This window comes from Malus sylvestris, chromosome 6 (assembly GCF_916048215.2).
Source record: "Malus sylvestris chromosome 6, drMalSylv7.2, whole genome shotgun sequence".
Classification (NCBI taxonomy): domain Eukaryota; kingdom Viridiplantae; phylum Streptophyta; class Magnoliopsida; order Rosales; family Rosaceae; genus Malus; species Malus sylvestris.
The window spans coordinates 6,717,769-6,741,957 of NC_062265.1; the positions used below are offsets into that span (position 1 = coordinate 6,717,769).

The 24,189-nt window shown below is 39.6% G+C and overlaps 3 protein-coding genes and 1 non-coding gene across 4 annotated transcripts; 1 reads left to right on the plus strand and 3 right to left on the minus strand.

The window, feature by feature from the left end:
- The first annotated feature begins 11,258 nt into the window (after positions 1–11,258).
- On the plus strand, positions 11,259–13,519 carry LOC126625782 (ras-related protein RABD2c). The gene is made up of 8 exons (XM_050294853.1): positions 11,259–11,501; positions 11,838–11,910; positions 12,030–12,077; positions 12,159–12,206; positions 12,413–12,484; positions 12,581–12,736; positions 12,857–12,960; positions 13,143–13,519. The coding sequence occupies exons 1-8, from the start codon at positions 11,488–11,490 to the stop codon at positions 13,234–13,236; spliced, it is 609 nt and encodes a 202-aa protein (XP_050150810.1). The 5' UTR covers positions 11,259–11,487; the 3' UTR covers positions 13,237–13,519.
- A 204-nt stretch (positions 13,520–13,723) lies between these two features.
- LOC126625780 (pentatricopeptide repeat-containing protein At4g16835, mitochondrial) lies at positions 13,724–16,395 on the minus strand. The gene has a single exon (XM_050294851.1). The coding sequence runs from the start codon at positions 16,153–16,155 to the stop codon at positions 14,128–14,130; it is 2,028 nt and encodes a 675-aa protein (XP_050150808.1). The 5' UTR covers positions 16,156–16,395; the 3' UTR covers positions 13,724–14,127.
- TRNAE-CUC (transfer RNA glutamic acid (anticodon CUC)) lies at positions 16,292–16,364 on the minus strand. Its single transcript has one exon. It is a non-coding gene; the product is annotated as a tRNA-Glu (tRNA).
- Positions 16,396–17,640: 1,245 nt separating the features above from the next.
- LOC126625781 (RGG repeats nuclear RNA binding protein A-like) lies at positions 17,641–20,671 on the minus strand. The gene is made up of 7 exons (XM_050294852.1): positions 20,257–20,671; positions 19,144–19,465; positions 18,981–19,046; positions 18,728–18,863; positions 18,446–18,604; positions 18,312–18,368; positions 17,641–18,048 (listed from the first exon to the last, which is right to left on the minus strand). Exons 1-7 carry the CDS (start codon positions 20,429–20,431, stop codon positions 17,866–17,868), a joined length of 1,098 nt encoding a protein of 365 aa, XP_050150809.1. The 5' UTR covers positions 20,432–20,671; the 3' UTR covers positions 17,641–17,865.
- Between the last annotated feature and the right edge of the window lie 3,518 nt (positions 20,672–24,189).

Below are 24,189 nucleotides of genomic sequence, written 5' to 3' on the forward strand. Positions count from 1 at the left end.
CCCTTTCAATAACCATGTTTCGTAGACCATGTCTTTAGCTAATACTAGTCCTGCAAGTGTAAGTGCAGCCTTTGCCTTAGTTTCCTCGACAAACAATCTTGAATGACACAGCCAAGCCAACCTTGAACGATGATTTTTATGCGCCATCTATATTTATTTTAGGGTAAATATCAGTTTACTACCCTCAAGTTTCGTGGTTTTCAACATTTGGTACATGAAGTTTTTTTCGTCCCTGAGTCATACCTAAAATGTTAATTTTGGGATAGTCTCATACATTCGTTAGTCTGCCTATTAAATCAACGTTAACTGATGACGTGGTGCCCATGTGGATATAACTGGGCACCACATGTCAATATGGGCCCACGTGAATATTAAAAAATAAAAATAATTAAAATTTTAAATTTTAAAAAATTAAATTTTTTTAAAAGAAAAAAGAAGAAAGTTCTGGCCTTTCACCCCTCCCGACCCCCTCCCTCATTCTCTCCCTCTTATCATCCCTACACCCATCCTCCCCGTATACCCACCCATTCCGCTCTTTATCCCACACTCACCCACCCACATTCATACTAACCTTCTTCCCACCCTGATGGTGAAGTGCTCCTGCATCACACCTCTTGGTCTTGGGTTTGAGGATGTGTCGTCTTGGGTTCGAAGGTTTGTGTGCTTCTACTGCTCTACTGTTACCTTTCTCTAGAAAAACAACCTTTTTCTAGGAAACAAAAAAGAAATGAGTTTTCTCGCGGGAAGACTAGCCAGGAAAGAGGGAGCCTATTTTCTCTAGGAATCAAAACAGGAAGTGGGCCGTCTCGTATCCCAAAAGAAAAAGCATCATTGCCGTCCAAAGCTTCCTCCACCACGACAGAGCATGAATTACAAGCTGATATGCTTCCAGAAGTCCTGAGGCACTCTCTGCCCTCGAAGATCTTCCACCAATCTTCCGAAACGACGCCGTCTTCGGACATGACCTCCAAATGGGTTCTTGAATCCAATTCCAAGAACGGCCATTTCTTGTCCGCCGAGGCTCTTAACCCTATGAGGGTTTACTTGTTGCTGCCCCAGGTCATTTTTGGCCCCAAAAGGTTTGCCCTTTTTGTTTTAAGTTCTCAATTGTTCAATTTTTCTTTTGTTTTCTAGGAAAATATGGGAAATTGAAGATTCTTGGACTTGTTTGGTGGATTTGGCTTCATGGGGTTGTTACAAAATGCTCAAAATTTGTTTAATTTTGTTATGACCTTGCAAAATTTGGAAGCTTTATTGTGCATATTCATCGAAGCTTGTTTTTTGAAGGTTTGTGTGCTTCTGCTGCTTTACTGTTTCCTGGAGAAAATAGGCTCAAACAAGAGCTTATGCCAAATCAGATTTTTCGATCCGGGTTCGCATTCTGAGTGGTTGCCATGAAGAGAGAATGAATTGAGGGTTGGGTGGCGGGAGGGATGGAATTTTGGGGGTTTTAGGGAAAGGGCTAGGTTCTTGGGATGGGGAATTGGCTTGGTGGTGGGCGTAGGTATCAAGGAAGGGGAAGGGTAAGTGCAGATGAGAATGAGGGAGAAAGAGGAAGAAGGAGGGGAATGGGTGGGTGTACGAGGAGGATGGGTGCAGGGAAGGGAAGGGATGGAGAATGAGGGAGGGGTCAGGAGGGGTGAATGCCCATATTTTTTTTTAATTTTTTAATTTTTTTAATATTCATGTGGGCCCATATTGACACGTGGCGCCTAGTTATTGTGCACGTGGACGTCATGTCATCAGTTAACGGCTGATTTAATAGTCAGACTAACGGATGTATGAGACTTTCCCAAAATTAACACTTTAGGTATGACTTTAGGATGAAAAAAACTTCATGTACCAAATGTTGAAAACCACGAAATTTAAAGGTAGTAAACTGAGATTTACCCTTTATTTTAACAAAAGAGTAGGACATTTGCCTTCGTGTATTTATTACATCGGGTCCTTAAAAAAAGCATTGCACATTTCCTTCCCTATCTCTCAACAAATAACACCCACCATGTTAATTAGTACAGGTTGGATATGTACAGTTAAAACTGAAATGAACTCGAACCTTTATATGATGTAATTTGAGAGTTCTCATAGCTTTTATTGAAGTTAAGACACTAATTATTGTTTCATGAAAAACAATCATTAAAATGATTAAGCCACTAAACGCATTTTTAATGGTGTCATGCAACTATTGTGTTAAAGCCTTCATTAAAAAGCAGAAAAAAATGGTAGCATGGTATTTAGACTTTGGCTAGTTAGAGCTTTGGTTATTTGAATTAAACATGTGTGTTTCGAATAAAAATGGGATGAAAGTTTAAAAAACAAATATGAGATAGAAATTCTACGGTGTGATTAATATCGCGTTTTTTTTTTTTTTTTGTAGTTTTTTAAGTTATTGTCATCAATTTTAAAATGCTTTCTAGGGTTTCCTAGGTTTTCTCTCTAGGGTTCTCTAGGAAAGCGACGGCAGGGTGATTACGACGGACAGAGCCGAAGTGTGTTTTTCTTGGGGATCAGCGTTCTCTGAGGGTGTGGTCAGTCCACGATTTGGGTTTGAATGTGGAGTTTTTTCCTTTAGTTAGGGGGATAAATGTTGGGGATTGATTAAACGAGGTTTGCAGTTTGTGCAGAGGAGAATGGAAGATATGATGGAAAAGTTTGCTGCCAGGCTGACACTTACTACTGAAGAGCAGAAAGTGGTAGTGATCGATGACCGGGAAGGTTTATCTCTCAAAACATCCAAAGTGTTCCTAGTTGGGAAGCTTTTGTCCTATAAGCCTGTTGTGAAGGATAGGTTTAAACGACACATGATGCACCTGTGGCGTCCAAAAGCTAGGGTATCAGTGGTAGAATTGGATAAACGTGGCCCCTGGCTGTACGATGGGGCATTGCTGCTTTTGGCAGAGGTTGATACGTTGGCTAACCTACAAAGATTCCGCTCTATGCCCAAGAGATTTGGTTAAGGGTTTGCCTCTTGCATATATGACGCGTCATGTGGGTCAATTTATCAGAAATCAGATAGGTAAGCACATTCTCACGGATCAAAGTAGAAAGAGAGAAATTGAGGGCATGTTGTTGCGCATACGGGTGGAGTTGGATATCACGCAACCTTTTCGCATGAGTATGCTACTTTCTAGTAAGGGTTCTTTGGTGAGTCTTGACCTACGTTATGAGAAGCTTCCAATCACATGTTTCTTGTGCGGGATTGTTGGTCATATAGAAGATCAATGTGAGAAGTTTATAGTGAAGAATGATGATGATTTCACGAAACCCTATGGTCGATGGTTCCAGAACAATGTTCTTGACACCAATTACCATCGACCACAGGGTACTCATTTTGGACTGGAGTTTTCACAGGGGTGGTCGATGAAGGTTCCTCTGGACTTGGATGAGGAGGAGTGTAACATCTCTTCGGTGGTTAGACCCCTAGGGATGAAGATGCATGGGCTGGGGGTGACTAATGGGGATGGAACGGGATAGTATAAACAATAATGGCAGTTTTCATATGCCTGATTTGAATGAAGGTGTTAACTCGGAAGCGATGTTAATTGACGATTTAGCTATTGTCCCTTTTTAGGAACCTCCAGTTGATTTAACGTTAACGGTGGTTAACCAAAAAGACAAATCAGATGCCTCGTATGATTTGAGGCTTTTTGGGTTTGATTTGAATGTCCCACATGCCGATGATTACGAGGTTTTGAATACTACAGGTTTGAAGTTTACTGGTGGGACAAGTGAAACATCCATTGGGGATAAGGTGGGTTGGAGTGGACCTGTGCTCAATAATAATAAGATTGACTTGCAGCTGGTACCGGTTCATTAGGGGTTGGCTCCACATGGCAGTCAAATTGTGGAAGATTCTTGTGCTCCGAGGTTTGGCAAGTTCGACATGGGGTCTGACCCGTTCAACCTTATACCAATCATTGAATAGATGCAGGCAAAGAGGATGAGGAAATCAAAATGAGTTAGGAGAATGAGAGGTACTGCTCAACGGGGTCCCATTTTTCCACCTCATAAGTACACAGGTATGAGATTACCTGAGCTAGGGAAAGGTGTCGAACATGAAGGAGATGATATTTTGGCACTTTTTGGTGGTCGTAGAAGGATTATGGTTAATGAGTTTGATTCAAGTTTATCGGCGGAGGTTGATAGTGGTCTTCTTCGTCGGTTTTAATGAGTTGCTTGAGTTGGAACTGTCGGGGGCTTAGGAACCTCTATGCAGTTCATGTGCTTCAATGCTTGATTATACATAAAGATCTCACTGTGGTGTTTCTATGTGAGACGAAGAGCAATGTTCGTCACATGGAACGCCTACAGATGAAGTTGAATTTTGATAAAAGTTTCACAGTTGCTAGTGATGGAAATTTAAGAGGATTATGTGTGTTATGGAAGGAAAAGATTGATTTAAGATTGCGTTCTTATTCGAAGCACCATGTTGATTTTGACGTGAAGGAGCCTGGGGATAGTAGCTATTGGAGACTGATCGGGTTCTATGGTTATCCGACGATTAGTGATCGGTCTAAGTCTTGGCAGTTATTGGATTCACTCTGTGGTGAAGAGGCTCTTCCTTGGATGTGTATTGGCAATTTTAATGAAATTCTGCAAGCCCACGAACAGGAGAAGGGTAATATACGGAGTGAGAATCAAATGAAGAGTTTTAGGAACATTGTGGAGGCTTGTCGATTTAAAGACTTGGGTTATTCAGGGAACATCTACATGTGTCTTACGACACTAAGGGGTGGTATCAAAGTGCGTCTTGATCGTGCTCTGGGTAATCAAGCTTGGATTGATCTTTTTCCGAGTTTCAGGATGCAACATCTAAATAAAACCTCATCTGATCATGTCCCAATCCTGCTTACTTGGAATGTGAGGCGTATCAGGCGTGGGAAGAAACAATTTTGTTATGATGAGGCCTGGAATATGCAAGAAGGGTGTGATAAGGTGGTACAGCAAGGTTAGGAATTTAGTGTAGAGGGTTCACCTATTTTTCATGTAACTAAAAAGATCAAAGCAATGAGAATGTTGTTGAATAATTGGGCTCGAAGTAATATACGATTGGGCCCGCAAGAAATTAAGGAAATCGAGGATAATCTCATAAATTTATTAGGACAACCGTTTACCATTGAGTCTATTGAGCAAAAGAAAGATTTAGTTCGATGGTTAAATCACCTACTTGACCAGGAGGAATTTTTTTGGCGTTAAAGAGCAAAGGAACACTGGGTGAGATTTGGGGATCGGAATACGAAGTATTTTCACCAGAAAGCTAACCGAAGGAATAAAAGGAATTGGTTGCAGGGCCTTACGCATGACGGTGGTGTGTGGCATGAGGATCGTTAGGGAATGCAGAATGTTGTAATTTCTTATTTCACTAGCTTGTTTACTTCAAATAATGGTACCAGCTTAAATGAAGTTTTGAGTAACATAACGCCCCTGGTAACGGAAGATATGAACAATGAGCTTGGGCGACCTATATCAGATGATGAAGTGAAGTATACTATTTTCCAAATGCATCCTACTAAGGTTCCTGGGCTTGATGGTATGACTCTAGGTTACCAAAAGCACTGAGGGATTGTGGGCTCAGATGTGTGTAAAGGAGTTCGTGAAATGGTGTTATCTAGCCATATTCTACGGAAGATCAGTTATACTCGTGTCATTTTCATTCCCAAAGTGAAAGAGGCTACAAAGATGTCTCAGCTACAGCCTATCAGTTTATGGACCTTGATCTATAAAATTATGGCGAAGGTGTTAACAAATCGTTTCAAGTCTATTCTTCTTCGTATCATTTCTCCCACTCAGAGTGCATTTATCCTTGGGAGGTTGATTTCAGACAATTATTTGGTGGCTATGGAGGTTGCCTATTATATGCATAAAAGATCTTCGGGGATGAATGGTTTAATGGCTTTGAAGCTTGATGTAAGTAAGGCTTACGACCGCTTAAAGTGGAATTTTTTGGAGGCAATTATGATCAGGATGGGATTTTCAACAAGTTGGGTTCGTATGATTATGCTATGTGTAACTACTCTGACATACTCCTTCAAGGTAAATGGTGAACCAGTGGGATATGTTCAGTTAAGAAGGGGTATTAGGCAAGGAGATCCCCTCTCCCCGTATTTATTTGTCATGTGTGCTGAGGGTCTTTTGACTTTACTCATTAGGGCTGAATCTATAGGTGCTTTGCACGGAATCAAGGTGGGTCGTAGTGCCCCGAGCATCCATCATCTATTCTTTGCATATGATAGTTTCCTGTTTGCAAGGGGTACGCTGGAAGAATGAATAAGTATTAAGCAGGTGCTGAATGTGTATGAAGCAGTTTCGTGACAAACGGTGAATTTAGAAAAGAGTTGTGTCTCGTTTAGTTCTAATCTCACAGATCATGATCAACAGCTCCTGGCCAATTGTCTTGGTATGAGGCGTGTGGAGTTCCATGATAAATATCTTGGATTATCGGTACTTATCCAGAAATCGAAGAAAGAATCTTTCGTGTATGTGAAGGATCATCTTTGGAAAAAGTTGCATAGTTGGAGTGGTGGCTAGTTGAGCAGTGCGGGTCGAGAATTGTTGGTCAAAACGGTGGCACAAGCTTTGCCTATGCATTCTATGCAATGCTTTCTTCTTCTCGGGTCTTTTTGTGAAAAATTAAATTTAATGATTGCCAAGTTTTGGTGGAGTGGTGATTCGAGCAAGAGGAATATTCATTGGCTCAATTGGCGCCAATTGTGTAAGGCTAAACAGGAGGCTGGGTTTCAGAGACTTATATGATTTTAATCTTGCTCTTTTGGCTAAGCAAGCTTGGCATTTTATTCAACAACCTGAGTCACTAGCTTTTAGAGTGTTTAAAGCCCGTTATTTTCCAAATGTTGATTTTCTAAGTGCTTGCGTAAAGTCCAATTGTTCGTATGTATGGAGGAGTATCGCGGCAGCTCAATCAGTAATTCTTAAAGGTTGTCATTGGCAAGTGGGAGATGGGTCATCTATCAAGATTTGGAGGGATAATTGGCTTCCCAAGGACATTTTTTTCCATGTGTTGAGCCATCCAGCGGTTGATTGGAGTATGGATTCCATAATGGACAACCTGTTTGTTACAGGTTTACCCCAATGGCATGTGGCTTTGGTTAAGAAGTTATTTTCTCAAGAGGAAACGTATCTCATTTTGAGTATTCTATTAAGTTTTCGTTCGACCCTGGATCGTAGAATCTGGCACTTTGAATGGAGTGGGAAGTTCATAGTACAAAGTGCGTATCATGTGGCTAAGTCTCTTGTGTCTTCCACAAGAGCAGGTGCTAGTGGGTCTAATTCAAAGCCTGATGACGGATGAAGTAAGTTGTTGAGGAAAATTTGGAATGCTTGTGTGCCTAGGAAATTTAGAATTTGTGCCTGGCGAGCATGTATGAATGTTTTGCCCATGCAGACCAATCTTGTTAGGCGACGGGTGGATGTGGAGAATGTGTGCAATATTTGTGGATGCTATGGCGAGTCAACTGAGCATGTATTCAGGGATTGCAACTTAGCTAAAATCGTTTGGTTTGGAGGTCTAGGGATTAGGGTCGAGGAGGACGACCAATCTCAATTTAGTTAATGTTGCAATGCAGTCCTCTACAATGGCATTTGATCTTTGTTTGATGCTTTTATGGAGATTATGGAAGAATAGGAACGATGTGGTTTGGGAGGGAAAACGGGTTAGGGCACAGATTCTGGTGATCGAGTCTGATGGTTGGCTGCGACAATATCAGTAGTGGTATAAAAGGAGTTGGTCAATACCCAATAACCCTCCGCAATGTTGGCAAAAACCAGATGGTTGTTGGGTGAAGTGTAATTTCAACTGAGCATAGATTCAGCAAGGTTTGAGGGGTGGTTTTGGTGTCATCTTGCGAAATCATTGGGAAGGTTTTATCGCTAGAGCTGCAGGTTTAATTGGCAAGACTAGATCTACGTTCCATACAGAGCTCTTTGCTGCTCGTCAAACACTTTTATTGGCTCAAACGTTTTGTCCTGTTGGTGCAAGGATGGTGTTTGAAGGTGATGCGAGCATGGTTTTGACCGCCATGCAGAGGCAAGAGGAAGATTGCTCAGTCTTATAACCTATTATTAATGATCTGCGCTTCTTACTTCAGTTGTTCCCTCAGGTGAAATTGAATTATGTGCAGCGGAGCGGTAATAGGGAAGCACATCGGTTGGCTCGTTTTGGAGTTCGAGGTATTCAACAATTCTTGTGGTTTGAAGCCCCCCTAATTTTATTAGGGATGTTCTCTTTGATGAAAGTTTGTAGGTTGGATTGGTTTTGTATTGTCATGTAAGGATAGGTTTTGTTGTGCGGGACGCTCTTTTCCTTCGACTGGTTGAAAGCCCCTACAAGGTTTTTATCGAGGCCCAACAAGCACACTATCCTTAGTATGTATGTGATCTCTGCTTTGCAATAAAGATCGTATTTTACTAAACAAAATATATATATCGCGTTTTTTATTTTTTATTTTTTTATTATTAGCACATCACTCTACATACTGTTAAATACATTCCATATAAAAATTTATTAGTAACTTACTATGCATACAATATTATTGAAAGTGATGAAGGAAAGCTTTCTTCTTTGAGCTCAAAACCTCATCTCTTCCAACTAAAATCTATCGTCTACAAATGTGTCAAAGGCCATCATGGTTGCATATGAGAAAGAGAAGCCAAGGTCTAAAAGATTTGGCATGGGGCTCATAAGGAGCTAGGGAAATTTCTAACTGACAAAATCCTAAAATTGATAGACAACTGTAACCTGGAATGAACAAAAAATTAGACTTTTAGGATAATGCTAGGAATATCAAAATTTTAAACTAAATTTATAAACCAAATGATGTGGATGTTGATAATTAAGTTATTACTTAAATATTGATTAACGTGCTTATTTCCTATTTGTAACACATCATTTGATTTACAAATTTAATTTTCTCAACATTATCATTTTGTGTTTGATTTTAATTAATAATTTTTCGATTCGAAATTAAAATCAAACATAAAAGGACAATGCTATGGGGATCAAATTTATAAACCAAATAATGTGTCATCAATATGAAATAAGTACGTTAAGCGACACTTAATTAATAATTCAAGGCTTATTATATTAACATCCCACAAATTGTTGAATAAACCCTACATACTTAATACACCCTACATTAGCCCTTTCACTTAAAATTATCTTAATACACCCCACATACTTTCCCATAATACCTCCACACCCCACATTCTCAATATACACCTTATATTGTGTACATACACCCCACATTCTCAATATACACCTTATATTGTGTAGATACACCTTATATTGTGTACATACACCTAGGGCTGGAAAAAAATACCGAAAATCCCAAACCATACCGAAACCAAATCGAAAAAATATCGAACCAAAAATCCCGAAAATTTTAGTACCGAAACCAAACCGATCCCAAATTGTTCGGTATGGGATTCAGTCTCACACTTTGAAAATTTCGGTATTCCCGAACCGAACTATAATATATATACATATATATGTATACATACATACATACATACATACATACATACATACATACATGTGTATATGTGTGTGTGTCAATGTGTGTGTTGGAATGTGTAATGTTTTATTATTATATTATTAAAATAACTAAAGTGCGGTGTGGTGGTGTTGACAAAAGTTGCATTAAGCACATGGGAATGGGATGGGTTGCGTGCTTGCTTTCTAAAAGACAAAGCCCTGTCTTTCCTCCCCCTTATTTTTTGTCTCAATGTCATCAGTCATCTCTCTCTCGTATTATCTCCCTCTCTAGACTACATCCCATAAATCTCTCTCTTTCTCTCTCTACAACCTAGAAACCACTTAACCTTTTCTTCCACCCAATCCAAAACCTTCGCCTCTCATCCCTACTCACTCGCTCTCATTTCATTTCACCTTTCATCTGCCTTCACTCAGTCTCAGGCTCTCTCTTTCTCGGATTCGAAGCTTAGCAGCCACCCACCGTCTAACAATCTGACTCCAACGAACTATCTCCACTCCGGCCACCACCACACCTCACGGCTTCATCCCCACCTCCGGTTCTCTTCAGTGATTCACTGTGTGTGTGGGATTTTGAATTAAGGTTAGGGTTTCGAATTGGGGCTTAGGGTTTCGAATTGGGGGCTCAGGTCAGGAGGATGACATAGGTCTTTCTCTTCACTCTATTTCTCTCTCGACCATAAATCTTTCACTAATTCATTGTCACTATGTCTTTGATTTCAATTTGGATTTTTAATGCAGGTTTGGATGATTTCAATTTTAATCTAGATGATTTGGATTCTGATGATGTTCGGTTTCGGGAAATTCCGAAATACCGAAAACATTTCTAGAATCCCAAAATTTAAGAATCCTGAAATTTCGGTTCGGAATCGGTCATGAGATTGTCGTCCTGAAAATTTTCGATTCGGGATTTGAAATGCCATTTTTGGTTCGGTATCACATACCAAACAGCCCTACATACACCCCACATTTCTTTTATCTTATAACACTCGTTTTTTATTTTCAGGGATTGATCTAACCATTTGAACATTTAGTTTGCCGAAAGATCTCAAATCATTTGAGCGTTTAGTTTACCAAATGATTTCAAAATGATGATTTGAAATCATCTTAGTATAGTTTGTATCGACAGATGTCTACCTCCGTTAAGTAGGGTAACATCAGCAATGGCTTATTAATAAGTTCATGAACTTCAATTATGCAGTGTGGGAATTTTATTTTGATTATTGCGTGGCTAGTTTTAAGACGTTTACTCTTGGAAATATTTGAAATATTTGAAGCTGCACTTCCAAACGAATTTGAGATATTTGAAGCTGCATCTTTACATTGATGGACATAAATGGAGGTGGTTAGTTGTGCGATTTCACATTTTGATAGTTGAGAAGATAAATAATACATTAAGAGTGATTTGGAGTGTATTTAGAATTTTTTTTAAAAAAAAAAACCTAATAAGATCAAAATTGTCATTGCATAATAAGGTAAATAAGTCATTTAATATTAAATTTTAATCTGGAAGCATTCAACATTTTATGGGGTACTAATATAAAAGCCTAATCCAATCATTAGCAACCACATATATGATTTACACAATTTGATTTAAAAATTTAATCTCTTTACCGTTATCTGACATAAAATTATTTCAATGCACCATTTTGGTAAATTCATTCATCAAAGAGATTACACGTGGCGGAATCAGGTCCCTGTTACTACGTCACAGGCACGATACACAAAATTCCGACATTTTAGGGTGCCCTTTTATGATGCACAAACACGATACGCACCAAAGGGCACCATCGTCTCTGTTCTTCGTTCCCTCCCTCCCTCCTCCTTGGTTTCTCCTTCTTCACAATCCTCTTCGTCTTCCTCTTCCACTTCCCTTCTCTCTCTCCGTCTCTCCGGCGAAGATCTCAGGCATCGCGGCAACTGCTCGTTGGGACTAGAATTTCTCCCCAATTTCTCGCGACTCGTTCTAAGTCCAAGCCATGAATCCCGAATAGTGAGTTCAATCCGACGATTCTTCTAATTTTTTAAAATTTTGTATTTGAATTTTATGCCAAAGATCGAATTCGATTTTGTATGCGATGATTTTAGAACCTCAATTTTATTGGAAAAATTAGTTTAATTTAAATTTCTGAATTTTAGTCTGCATAATTGAGGGTTTTGGAGTGTAGATCCAGACAGCTGACGATCAGATCCGTTGAACTTTCCTGTTAGATTCGTAATTCATGTAAAATTGTGGGGTTGAGTTGCTGTTCTTGATAATTTTGATTGTTGTATACAGTTTAGGGATTGCGAATTGTGATGAGTAACTTGAGTTTTGAATTATGTGCAGTGACTATTTGTTTAAGCTTTTGCTGATTGGAGATTCCGGTGTCGGCAAGTCATGTCTACTTCTGCGGTTTGCTGTAAGTTGTAGTCGATTAGTCATCGAATTTCTTAATTTTATTTTCCGTCATTGCGATTGGCTTTACGGTGATTGAGAATTTTTCTTTCGGATTGATGAATTTCGTTTTTCGCAAACCAGGATGACTCATACTTGGATAGCTACATCAGCACAATTGGAGTTGACTTTGTAAGTATTTCTTGAGTTTTACATCACCGATTTCTTTGATTAACTCTTGCTAATCGATGTGTTATCTATTGTGTTGTTTAGAAAATTCGCACTGTTGAGCAGGATGGGAAGACTATCAAACTTCAAATTGTAAGGTTTTATTGTGTTATTGTTTAATGCGCCACAGATTGAGATTTGTTCTGTTGAAGTTTTCTATCTTGATTAAATTGGCAACTGTTTTGGATATGTTCAAATGAAAATCTGGTTTTGTTAAGTTTAACCAGTTATGTAAACAATGTCTCATCTCGCTTTTTCTGTGGTTGATTTCTAATTACTGGTTCTTTTGGGGCGTGCAGTGGGATACTGCTGGCCAAGAACGTTTTAGGACAATTACTAGCAGCTACTACCGTGGTGCTCATGGTATCATTGTAAGTGTGTTGTCGCCTCATAATTTGTTATTTTTTCCTTCTTTGCTCGTGGTGTAAGATGGATATTCGTCTTATGCTGTTGGGTTTTTCTTGCAGGTTGTTTACGATGTCACAGACCAAGAGAGCTTCAACAATGTTAAGCAATGGCTGAATGAAATTGACCGATATGCAAGTGAAAATGTGAACAAGCTTCTAGTTGGAAACAAGTGCGATCTAACAGCAAATAAAGTTGTATCCTATGAGACAGCCAAGGTAAATATTAACTAGGAGATTCTAAGTTTTACGTATTGTATACTGTTGATGGACTTCTTTTACCCACTCATGGAGATGTGAAGTACAATGATTTTATTTTCTTCTGTTTCCTTTCTCTAGGCATTTGCAGATGAAATTGGAATCCCGTTCATGGAAACAAGTGCTAAGAATTCCACTAATGTTGAGCAGGCCTTCATGGCTATGGCTGCTGAGATCAAGAACAGGTACTTTTAATGCATGTTTTTTTTTTTTTTTAGTCGTCTTTGTATAGCTCAGTAGGAACCCGTCTTCTCATAATTTTGCTCATTGGCAACATAAAGTTCAGATCTGTCTGTAAAATTTGAGTCTGCTATAGTTACGATTGCGTAGTTCTAGCCGCCTGACTTCTAAAACATTCTACCTGCAGGATGGCAAGCCAACCGATGAACAACGCCAGGCCTCCAACGGTGCAGATTAGGGGACAGCCTGTGAACCAAAAGTCTGGTTGCTGCTCTTCTTAGAGGGGGGGAAAAGTAATTGGTGGAGCGGGGGAAATGATGATTATCCGGTGTTCCTCGTGGCATGTAAAACTAGTTGTTTCATCATAACGTTTTGATAAGAAGATTATTCGTCATGATTCTGTTCTTGTCAGTTGTCAGCACTTTGTTAAAGATTCCATTCTTTTCAATGTATTTGTTTTCAAAAACTTTGTACAAAAATTAGGAATATTGGTGAATAGCAGTATTTGCCTTGTTCTGTTCCCCAAAATGTGAAAGATGCATGATTTTATTTTCCATTGTTTCAGCAACCGCGTTGTGATCGATATGAGTTTAGTACGTCACAGAATGTATGAAAATATCTCCATTTTTAACGAATATTGTTCTCCAGTGCCAAGTGTAATGACTCAACAAACATCTTCCTTGTCCATGTTCGGTTGAATACCGCTATTTTTTTGATCTAGCGGTATCTCTCTCCAATAGTCAAGTTGTAGGGAAGATGAATTCAAAATGAAGAAGAAAAGAGAGAATATATTCTTGTGAATTTAATTTGCATTCTCATTCCAGAGTACAAAGAAGGTTAGCATGGAGTTCGTAAGTTCTCAGAAAATCCTTCCTAAGCTCGAGTGAGCGTCACAGGCTTCCCTTCAAACAGCAGTGTAAGCTCAGACGGTGTTACTGCGGCATCGGGTTCAGAAAGAACTCCGAGCAGAGGTCGCAAGACCGTCTATTACGTGTAGATTTGTGGTGTTATGCCTGAAGTATGTGTACTGGTTTCGTTGAGCAGATTGTTATGACTCTTACTATCCCTTTGCGACATCCATGGGAGTACTGCTTTGCTTGCCCCCCAAGTACCGCCAGTCAACTGGAACACTGCAGGGAAAATAACCATTGCAGCTACGGACTTCTGTACATTTACCAGTAATCTCCACAAGAACAAACCCCATTTCTGAAATGATGAAACCTTGTGGTATCTCTAACTATTATTTCCCTTTCTTCAATTGCTGATATGTACTTGGTGGCACGATGGCAATCCCCGCATACTCTCAAGTTTTTGAAGATGCGAATCGGGCTTCCTAACGGCACTTTTATAAGCCCGAATGCAATTGCTAGTTTTTCGCTGTGCCATAACAGAAGCTGCTGTTTCTGCTCTTCCCCAACGTCATGTAATGCAAATTCAAGATCTGGAACATAGCCTGCCAACTTCATTTTGCGGTCGAGCTCAAACAGTTTTTCATGTATAGATGGCAACTCTGGGTGTGCCCGATCACTTGATCTGAACTCATGCACTACACTCTGCACCTCAATCCAACTATACCCAGGTGTCTTCACTACCCCATTTTCTTTCATCGATCGCCTGACCTTCGCAACATGGTCCCATCTGTTTGTTGCAGCATAAACATTAGCAAGTTGAACATATCCAGCTGCACTCGCTGGATCAAGATCGAGCAATTTCTTGGCAGCAAACTCAGCTAGCTCCAAGTTCTTGTGGATCCGACAAGCACCCAAAAGAGTTCCAAAAATGGCGGAATGTGGTTCAAATGGCATTTTCTTAATCAGATCCACAGCTTCAACTAGCCTACCAGCTCGACCAAGAAGGTCTACCATACACGTATAGTGGTCTGGCTTTGCTTCAACTCCATAATCCCTTGCCATCGAATCAAAATACCGAACCCCAAGATCTACTAGTCCTGCATGGTTGCAAGCCATTAACACAGCAACAAACGTTATCCAATCTGGCTCTGTTCCCTCATTCCTCATCTGATCAAACAACTGGAGTGCTTTAAGACCTGCTCCGTGCTGAGCATAACCAGCAACCATTGCATTCCAAGTAACAACGTCCTTTCGTTCCATGTCAGTGAACAATTTCCGAGCATCCTCCAAATTACCACACTTACAATACATGCTAACCAAAGAGGTTACTGCAGTTGTATCATTATATAACTGAAATTTGTAGACCAGTTGATGCACTTGCTTACCCATCTTCAATGCTGATAGGTTACTGCAACCCAGTAGAACACTACTCAAACTAGACGGGTTTGGCCAAACCCCATCTCCGATCATTGACCTAAAAACTTTCAAACCCTCTTCAGCTCGACAATTTTCAACATAACCCGATATTATAGCATTCCAAGATACTAAATTTTTTACTGGCATATCTCTAAACAATTTCTCGGCCAATTCAATCTTCCCAAACTTCATATACCCTGTAACCATAGCAGTCCACGCCACAACACTCTTAACCGCTGCCACCTCAAACAACTCCACAGCCATGTCCAAATCCCCACATTTGACATACCCCGAAATCATTGCACTCCATGAGACACTGTTCTTCTCTGGCATCACCGAAAACAACTCATGAGCTTCCCTCATCTTCCCGTTTTCAGCAAAACCCGATATCATAGTATTCCAAGATGCCGTGTCCTTAACCGGCATCTTATGAAAGAATTTCAAAGCAGCATCAACATCCAAATTGTGCAAATGACAACCCAACATAATATTATACGAACAAGAGTCTGGTTCAGGACATTTCTCAAACACCTCACAGGCTTCTTTCATTTTCCCGGGCGTTTTCGCGTACCCGGATAAAATCGAATTCCAAGTAACTGTCGTCCTAAACGTCATCTTCTCAAACACCCCAAGAGCAGAATCTAAATCCCCAGCTCGAACGTAGCTGGTAATCATCTTGTTTGACCTAATGACATCACCAAACTCAGGTTGATCAAACGGTGTAGATTGATTGCAGAAACTGTAACTGGTCGACACCAAGTGGGTTTGTTGTGGTGGGCGGGAAGGGAAGTTGGCGGGAAGAGCTTCTTTGTTGGGATTGGAATGAGGGTTTTGGATTGTGAAGGTGGAGAGGGGGGAGGTTTGGTGTTTGGTTGGTGGGAAAATTTTGGACACCAACCACGGTTGTGCTTTTGTGTTTCTAAGATTTGCCATGGTTGGCAACTTGGCAGTGAGAAAACAAAAAGATTGAGTTTACTACAGCTCTTGCTCAAACATTTAAGTAATATGAATTCAATTCAATTCCACAGAGTCGATTGATGCCCTGATAAAATAAAAACGGTAAAATGATTTCCGTTGCCGGGACTTGAACCCGGGTCTTTCGGGTGAGAGCCGAATATCCTGACCAACTAGACTACAACGGACTCGTTTATTCAAAGACGGACCTTGTGCGTACCCTTCCTCACCCCACGGTGGTTTGACCACAACAAAATTTTTTTATCCTACCAAGTAGAATGGGCTGTATGAATCATAAAACGCAACTGCACTCGGTTTGCCCTAAATCTTCCATTAGCTACACGTACTTCATGCATTTTCTCACTTTTCAAGTCTTCCTAGGCTTTTCTCTACCTTTTTTGCCATGAGCTTTTGTTTCATAATCACATATTCTAACCGGACTATCTATAGGTCTTCGTTTTACATTTGTGGTTTAACCATGGTTAACAAATTAAAAATAAATTATAAAAAATGAGAGAAGAATGCTTGGACATTCTTGTAATGGTTTGAAACTGATATTAAAATTATTTTGATTTCTCACTGCCACTTTATTTGCTAAAGCATAGGTAGTAAAATTGTTCTAATAATGACTTCTCCTACGTTTTTAATACATTTAATCGAAAAATACGTAGATCCCCTTTACACTCTGTAGTCCAATATTTCAAAAATCATAAATTATATTGATCGAGGAGGAATGGTTGATTCCATTCTCATTCATTCTTTTGTTTTGTTTAGGTTTTTACTTGCATGACTCGTGACTCTCTTCAAACTGTGTAAGCATGTCATTACTCTCTATCTTCAAAGTGTGTAGGCATGCCATTACTCTATATAGAACATACTATAACACTATCATATTTCCGAATTGTAATGCGAATCAAATTTAAAAAAACAAGGGTAGACTAACTTTTTAGACTAAATTTGTAAATCATACGATATGTCGCCAATAAAAAATAAGGAAAACTAATAAAAAGGATTTGAAAACTTCGAGTTTTAATGATAAGGACAAAATAAAGGGTAAAGTGAATAGTACCAGGATTGACTTTTTAGTGTAAAAATATGGTTTTTCGTTAAAGTGAACAGTACCGGATGTTTTTCGTTAAAATTCCCTAAAAAATAAGCACGTTAACAGAAGTTGACTGAAATGGTAAGACATTCTGGTTAAGATTAGGCACTTGATGGAGTCCCGCATCAACCGATGGAGTCTCAATCAACGGATAAGTAAACAAGCCAACTGTTTCTCAAATAGTCCGTTGCAGATTAATTATACCGCTCTCTCCCTCTCATAACGTAACACAGAACACGATATGAGAGATCGAGAGAGCGTATAAAACCCGATTCATGCGTGGTTTTATCTCATCGGACTATTAGAGAAAAGCGAGGTTGTAAAGGTCGTTAACGCCAGACGGATTATAATTAGCACAACCCTTTGAAGCAAGAAAGATTATAACTAATGCATGACGCCAAACAGACTCGGTCCTTAACCTATTCCAACTCAAAACTGATGCATGACGACTAGTCTGCCACTCAAAAAAGTGCATAGATAATTAAAATAGTTCTTAATATTCTCCTGTGAGTAGTCTGCCACTCTAATGGTATCACATAAACACCCAAATGCATTCAAAGCATAGAGCTGGAAGAACCGGGAACCTCTCACTTCCCACCGAGGGAGGGGAACTGCCCGGGGTCCTCAATGGAGGGAGCTGCCACATTGCTTGAATAACCTCCAGGTCCTCCACTGTATCCACCTCTTGGCCCACGACCACGGCCTCGACCGCGACCACCATAGTACCTCTCGCCCTCAGCGGGCTTCAGAAACTGATTAATGCTAACAGACTGCACACAAATATGGATAACAGTCAGTCATCTGATCATTTCAACAATTGGAAACCAATCCTATCCTCCAAGTTTAACCCTGATGTACCCGTTTTGATAACCAATGGTGACTAAGCACTAGAGGTTTCGGGTACAGGAGAACTAATGTCCAATTTCTCAACACAAAATCTTCCGCAACATAGCAATGAAAGGAATAATCACTCGAGAAACAGAATAGAACCACAGAATAAAAAGACCAATCAGGTATAAAAAGAAAAGGCAACCTTCTTGGCTCTCTCTTCTTTCTCAGCAGCCTCTTTGCGCTTATCCTTCTCAGAACCCTGACAAACAATAGCAAAGTAAATATGATAGCCATATCGCATAAAAGAGTAGTACATCTAGGGTATCCATCACCTACCAGCTTGATAAAGATTTCATCATTTTCCTTCTTGTTTGAAAGCAGCTGCATGGCCTTCAAGTCTTTGTCTACATCAACCTTTCTTTCCTCGGTCTTCAATGCAAGCAGAGCCTTCCTCTTCTCTTCAAGCACCTTCTCGTACTCTTCCAATGTCATTTCCTATAACAATGTGAAACAATGTAAGAGTTTAATACAAGGATACGATCAGAAAATCCAATTGCAGCCATTATATCTATGGTATCCAGAAAAGTAACATCAACAATGTGAAAAAATATAATTTACCTTCTCCTCCTCAGACTCCTTCTCTTCCGTCTCATTCACAGTGCTATCCTTGTTGGCATCTGCAGCCTCATTCTCTCCCGACTGCTTCTCAGCACCAAAATTCTTCTCAGTTTCAGTGCCAGGCTCCTCAATCTCCCTAATATATAGCAAAAATGTGTATGCAAGTAAGGTACATACCAAACAAATGTGAAACAATTTGTTTTGTAAAGTTCTAGTTTGAAATTCATCTTGAAATCAGAATATAAATACTTACGGAGCAATGTCATCGGAGGGTGTTCCCCAATTCCCCCGTCCAGACCCTTCACGCTTAATATCACTCCTGATATTCCAAATATATTCAATATCAAAATGAAGAAAGCAGAAAGATCCACACATGAAAAGTTAAATATATAAAGAACTGATTGTAAAATACTAACCCACGTCCTGTACCACTGTGACGATCAAAAACCCTCCGAGGGCGTTCCCCTTCACCATCCTCACCATTCTTGTAACCACCACGACGCCCACCACGGAAGGAGCCACGAGGAGCACCATAGCCACCACGTCTTTCAGAGGCTTTCCCATCTCCCTCTTCAGATGGTCTGTAGCCACCAGAAAAACCATTGGTGTTCTCATTGCTGATTGGATCTCGATTAAATTCACCACCACCACCTCCTCCACCACGCCCACGACTGAACCCACGTCCACCGCCACTACCACGGCCACCTCCACGGCCACCTTCATACTTTCCATCCCTCACTGCATATGTTACACACGGTTATTTGATATGCATAATAATTAAAACATTATATGTATAAAATATAACCATATCCATATGTGATTCAAGAGAGGACCATAAAAAATCTTTCCAGTACCTCGACGAAAAGCACATGTTATTGAGCAGAAAAACTTCACTACTAATGTGTAATAAAATATTAATGATACCTCTGCTAAACCAACAGAAATTCGACAATTTATTTTTAAATTTGAGCCACACGAACTATAAGAATAAGGGTTTACCATCTCAAAGTACTTAAAAACAAAATACTTTCCGTTAACTGGCATCCCCTGACCGTACCTCTTAATAAGATAATAATCAATCAGATGTCAAAGTATAAAAATTGGGACATTAAAAGCACGATCGTGCCACGATTCATTAGATTTCAATTTACCAGTTCTAATGGTTCAATCTCAATTTGGAGATGGAAAACTTACCACAATAAAAACCGAATACAGTCTTTGTTAATTACCCTAGAAAACCAAACTCTATGAACATCCACTGCCACACATACAGAAAACTTTACACCACATCACATCAGATATGTACAATATCAATGAAGAATCCCCCAAATATCAATAACTTATCAAAACAACCACTTTTCACTTCAACAAAAAACATTTTCTCAATGGAATCCAACAAGTGAGAATAAGATAACAAATAGGTTAAAACGCAAAATTTAATCTCCATTTCCAAGCAAACCCAACAATGTTTTCAGCAAACAAAACCCAGAAATGAAGTTAAGCAGCAAAGAAATGAATAGAAAAGAGACCAGATTGTGCAGGGGGGAGTGGCTTGGAGGGAAGCTTAGCAGGCTGAGCAGGCTGGGTCTGCTGGGGTTTCTTGGGCTGCGCCGCTGGCAGCTTCTGCTGCTGAGCAGCGAGAAGTTGACTTGGGTCCTCATTGTCGTCATCCCCCAAGAGATCGAAAGGGTTCGCGGTTGCCATTTCTGCAGCTCCGAAAAGTCCGATTCAATACCCTACAAAATTCCCACCGACTTTGAAAAGCAACCACGAAACCCTTCACTGATTATTCGAATCCATGTATCGGAGATTGGCTGCTGGGAGTTTTAGGGTTTAGAGTTTGCTGTTTGGGAGCAAAGAAAGTTGGAGTGAAAACTTGCTGCTGTTGGTGGCGTTGCGGCTGCTGAAAACCCAAACCAATGCGGCACAGAGAAATATAAGTCACAAAACCTGATCTTAAAAACCCTAATGGATATTACTAGTCTGCGGCCGGGTTTATGTTAAGCTTTAGGTGCACTGTGCATAACTTGATGGGTAAGTTGTCTTGATGGGGTGCATGGACCAATTGGACATGTGAAGAAAAGGGCCCTGTGACCAACTTCCACTTTCTCTGTCATTGTAGAACTTTCAAGGATTTTTTTTTTATTTTTTATTTTTTATTTTTGAGTTGGAACTTGGGAGTGGTGGTGATCGGTTGATTCAATACAACATCATGTTTTGAGATTGGTAAATGCTAGGGAGACTATGCTTTTAGGTTATATTTTATTAGGTTACATGATGTAATCGTTGATGGTTGGATACCTTGTTTAATGATTTAAACAAAAAAGTCAACCATCAATTGTCAACATCATATGGTCTACAAAATATGGTTCAAGTAAATGATCTCTCTAGCATCCAAGTTCGAACTTCCACCAATGCATTTTTAGGGACGTCGCCTCTGCTTTGACTCACACGCTAAAAATACGTTGCCACTTCATGTGGTATTTGGGTTGGATAAGGGGGAAGATTAGTCTACTATTAATGTATGATGAGAGCCTCCTATATTCAAAAAACAAAGATAATAGGAAAAAATAAAACCACTTTCCTTGTTGAGGTGAGGGAATTTGCGAGGTGTATTGCAGTCGGGGTGTTTTGGTGTAAAGACATCTTCTTTTTTAGTACGTTGGAGGGTTAATTTTAAATGGTACATGAAATTGAAGTTATGTAGAGAGTGGATGCAAATTTTTGTACAAGCAATTGACTAGAAAACATGTGAAAAACATATTAATGAAAGTCAATTGATTAACACCGGTGTGGTGTTTGCCAAATGACTTTCAATGCCCAAGTCAAAGAAACTGAAGAGTTTGTAAAGAGTTATAAATTATCCGATTCCATAAATGACTTGACTATTTATAAAGGTGAAGTCCATCAGTCGCGTTCTATGTAAGGTGACCTGTGGCGCAGTCTCCTCTCCTATGGCGGGAGAAATTGTGGAGGTCTTCTACTTTATCATGAACTTTACATTTAAGATGTGGGCATTAATATGGAATTGTGTAAAGAATGTTGGAACCTAATTGGACTTAAACTCATTTTGATAAGGTCAAATGACATTGAAATTTGAAACAATTAAAGTTAATATATGACAAAACTACATCCCCTTGAAGTATGACGTTGAGGATAACATGCCATACGCTTGAAATCTTGGATGTACTAATTGTCAACTGCTTCTTTAATAGGAGGAAGCAATTACGATTTAGCATCTGTAAAAAGGATTGGTCCTTGCTCATGAGAAAACATGTTCTTTACATTAACTAGCCCAATTCTAATAAGAGCATAAGGTTCCAAGCGAGCAAAAGCTTCTTCCTTGGTGATCATTCAATGGCTTACTCAAGTTACACACATATCTTCTCTCATTACTACTATGACATTTACATGCTTTATATAGTTCATCATCAATTTATAATATTACAATAATGCTAAAGGTAACTCAGTACGAAGGTCATTGAAAACTAACAGTTTTCTTGCAGGAACCACAATCTCAATAGAATTCTTGAACTGATGTTCATATAAGTTTTTCTTGTAGTCGTAGTCGGCAAATTGGCACCAAACAACAATATATCTCCTTAACAAGGTCCAATTTTTCACCACTGCAGCGGAGATGGATGCTCTGCGAAGCCAAACAACTTTTCCGCTAAGTAACCACCGTCATCGTAGATGATTTGATGATTTTACACTTGGTTGTGCATTTTGTCCAACATCAAACACATTTTGGCTGTTAGAAATCTATCCTCGTGGGTCTATTTTAAAATTACACAATGTTAGAACCTCCTCCACATCTTTCTTGCTCGCACCATAAGTATAACAAAACAACAATACAATTTCACGTGTTAGCATCTTATTAAGCCACTTGGCAGTTACCTATCAATACCCCCCCTAAAACTAATCTTACAAAGTAAGATTACACTCATATTTGTCATCCAACTAATACCAAGCCAAGTATATAATCATAATATTCGAACAATCAACATGTGTGGACGGTCAAAGGTTTTCAATCTCAGGAAACTTCAACTTCAGTTCATGGTATATTTCCCAGGTGGCATCATCCTTGGAATGGTGTTGCCATTGGACTAAAACCTCTGTGACTGCAGCATAGCCCTCTTGATCATTCTCCGATCTAGGATTGCAACTAGTACATCTTGCAAAATTCCAGTATCCGTAATCACTGGTAGGGTTACTGTTGCTTGTACTTGGGGTCCTAAATGTTTCTTCAAGCAAGAGACATGGAAAACAGGATGCAACTTGGTGCTCTCTGGAAGTTGCATCTTATAAGCCACTGGTCTGATCTTGGATATTATCTGATAAGGACCATAAAACCTAGGTTGTAATTTATGAAATGCATACAATGCCAAGGATTTGAGTTGATAGGGAATCAACCTCAAGTAAACCCAATCTCCTAGAACAAATTGTCTTTCCGTTCGACATTTATCTACTTGAACCTTCATTCGACATTGAGCTGCTTCGAGGTTAGACTTGAGAATAGATAGCATTCTATTCCGCTCTTGTAGGGCTTGATCCAGTGATTCCACCTTGGTAGTACCACTCTCATATGCGGTGATTGCTGGAGGTGCTTGTCCATATAAAACCTCATAAGGAGTCAACTTAGTCGAGGAGTGGAAGCTTGTTTTATAACTGTACTCTGCATATGACAGCCACAATGCCCATTTTTAAGGCTACAAGCTACAAAAGCACCAGAGGTAAGTTTCCAAGCATCTGTTGAGGACTTCGATTTGACCATCAGTTTGTGGATGGTAACCTAAACTAAAACACAATGTAGAACCTTGTAGTCAAAGAAACTCCTTCCAAAATTTGCTCATGAAGATTAGATCTCTATCACTTATTATCGATTGAGGCATGCCATGCAACTTAAAAATATGATAGACAAAAAACTAAGCCACTATAGACGCTGTGTATGGGTGAGCTAATGCTACAAATTGAGCATATTTTGAAAATAGATTGACCACTACCCATATTACTGTCTTACCCTTGCTGTTAGGCAGTCCCATAATAAAATCCATTGATATATCAACCCATACCTTTGTTGGAAGTGGTAAGGGTTAGAGCAAACCTGGTGGAGATAGTGTCTCATATTTATTGACCTGACACACTGAGCAAGAAGCAACTCTGTCCTTGATTTCTTTCTTCATTCCTTCCCAGTAAAAAGACCAAAGTATTCTCTTGTATGTCTTTAAGAACCCTTCATGACCTGCCAAAGGGCTCGCATGAAGCTCATTGAATATTTTGTCTCTCCAAGGGCTAGAATGACTAATCATAATTCGTCCTTTATACTTGAGGAACCCATTATCAAATTGAAATTGCTAAGTGGCAAGAGGTGTAGCATCAGGGTCTATTCCCGTAACCAAGTTTTTCTTTTGAAGCACCCAAGGGTTAGTTTCCATGGCTCTGCAAAAATCATCAATCCAACT

Coding starts and splice junctions, on each gene's coding strand:
- LOC126625782 (XM_050294853.1), top strand. Junction 12,078..12,158: donor GCACAATTGGAGTTGACTTT/GTAAGTATTTCT, acceptor TGTGTTGTTTAG/AAAATTCGCACTGTTGAGCA. Junction 12,207..12,412: donor AGACTATCAAACTTCAAATT/GTAAGGTTTTAT, acceptor TGGGGCGTGCAG/TGGGATACTGCTGGCCAAGA.
- LOC126625780 (XM_050294851.1), bottom strand. CDS start 16,155: ATGGCAAATCTTAGAAACACAAAAGCACAACCGTGGTTGGTGTCCAAA.
- LOC126625781 (XM_050294852.1), bottom strand. CDS start 20,431: ATGGCAACCGCGAACCCTTTCGATCTCTTGGGGGATGACGACAATGAG. Junction 18,605..18,727: donor AGGAGTCTGAGGAGGAGAAG/GTAAATTATATT, acceptor ACATTGTTATAG/GAAATGACATTGGAAGAGTA. Junction 18,369..18,445: donor ATGAAATCTTTATCAAGCTG/GTAGGTGATGGA, acceptor ATTGTTTGTCAG/GGTTCTGAGAAGGATAAGCG.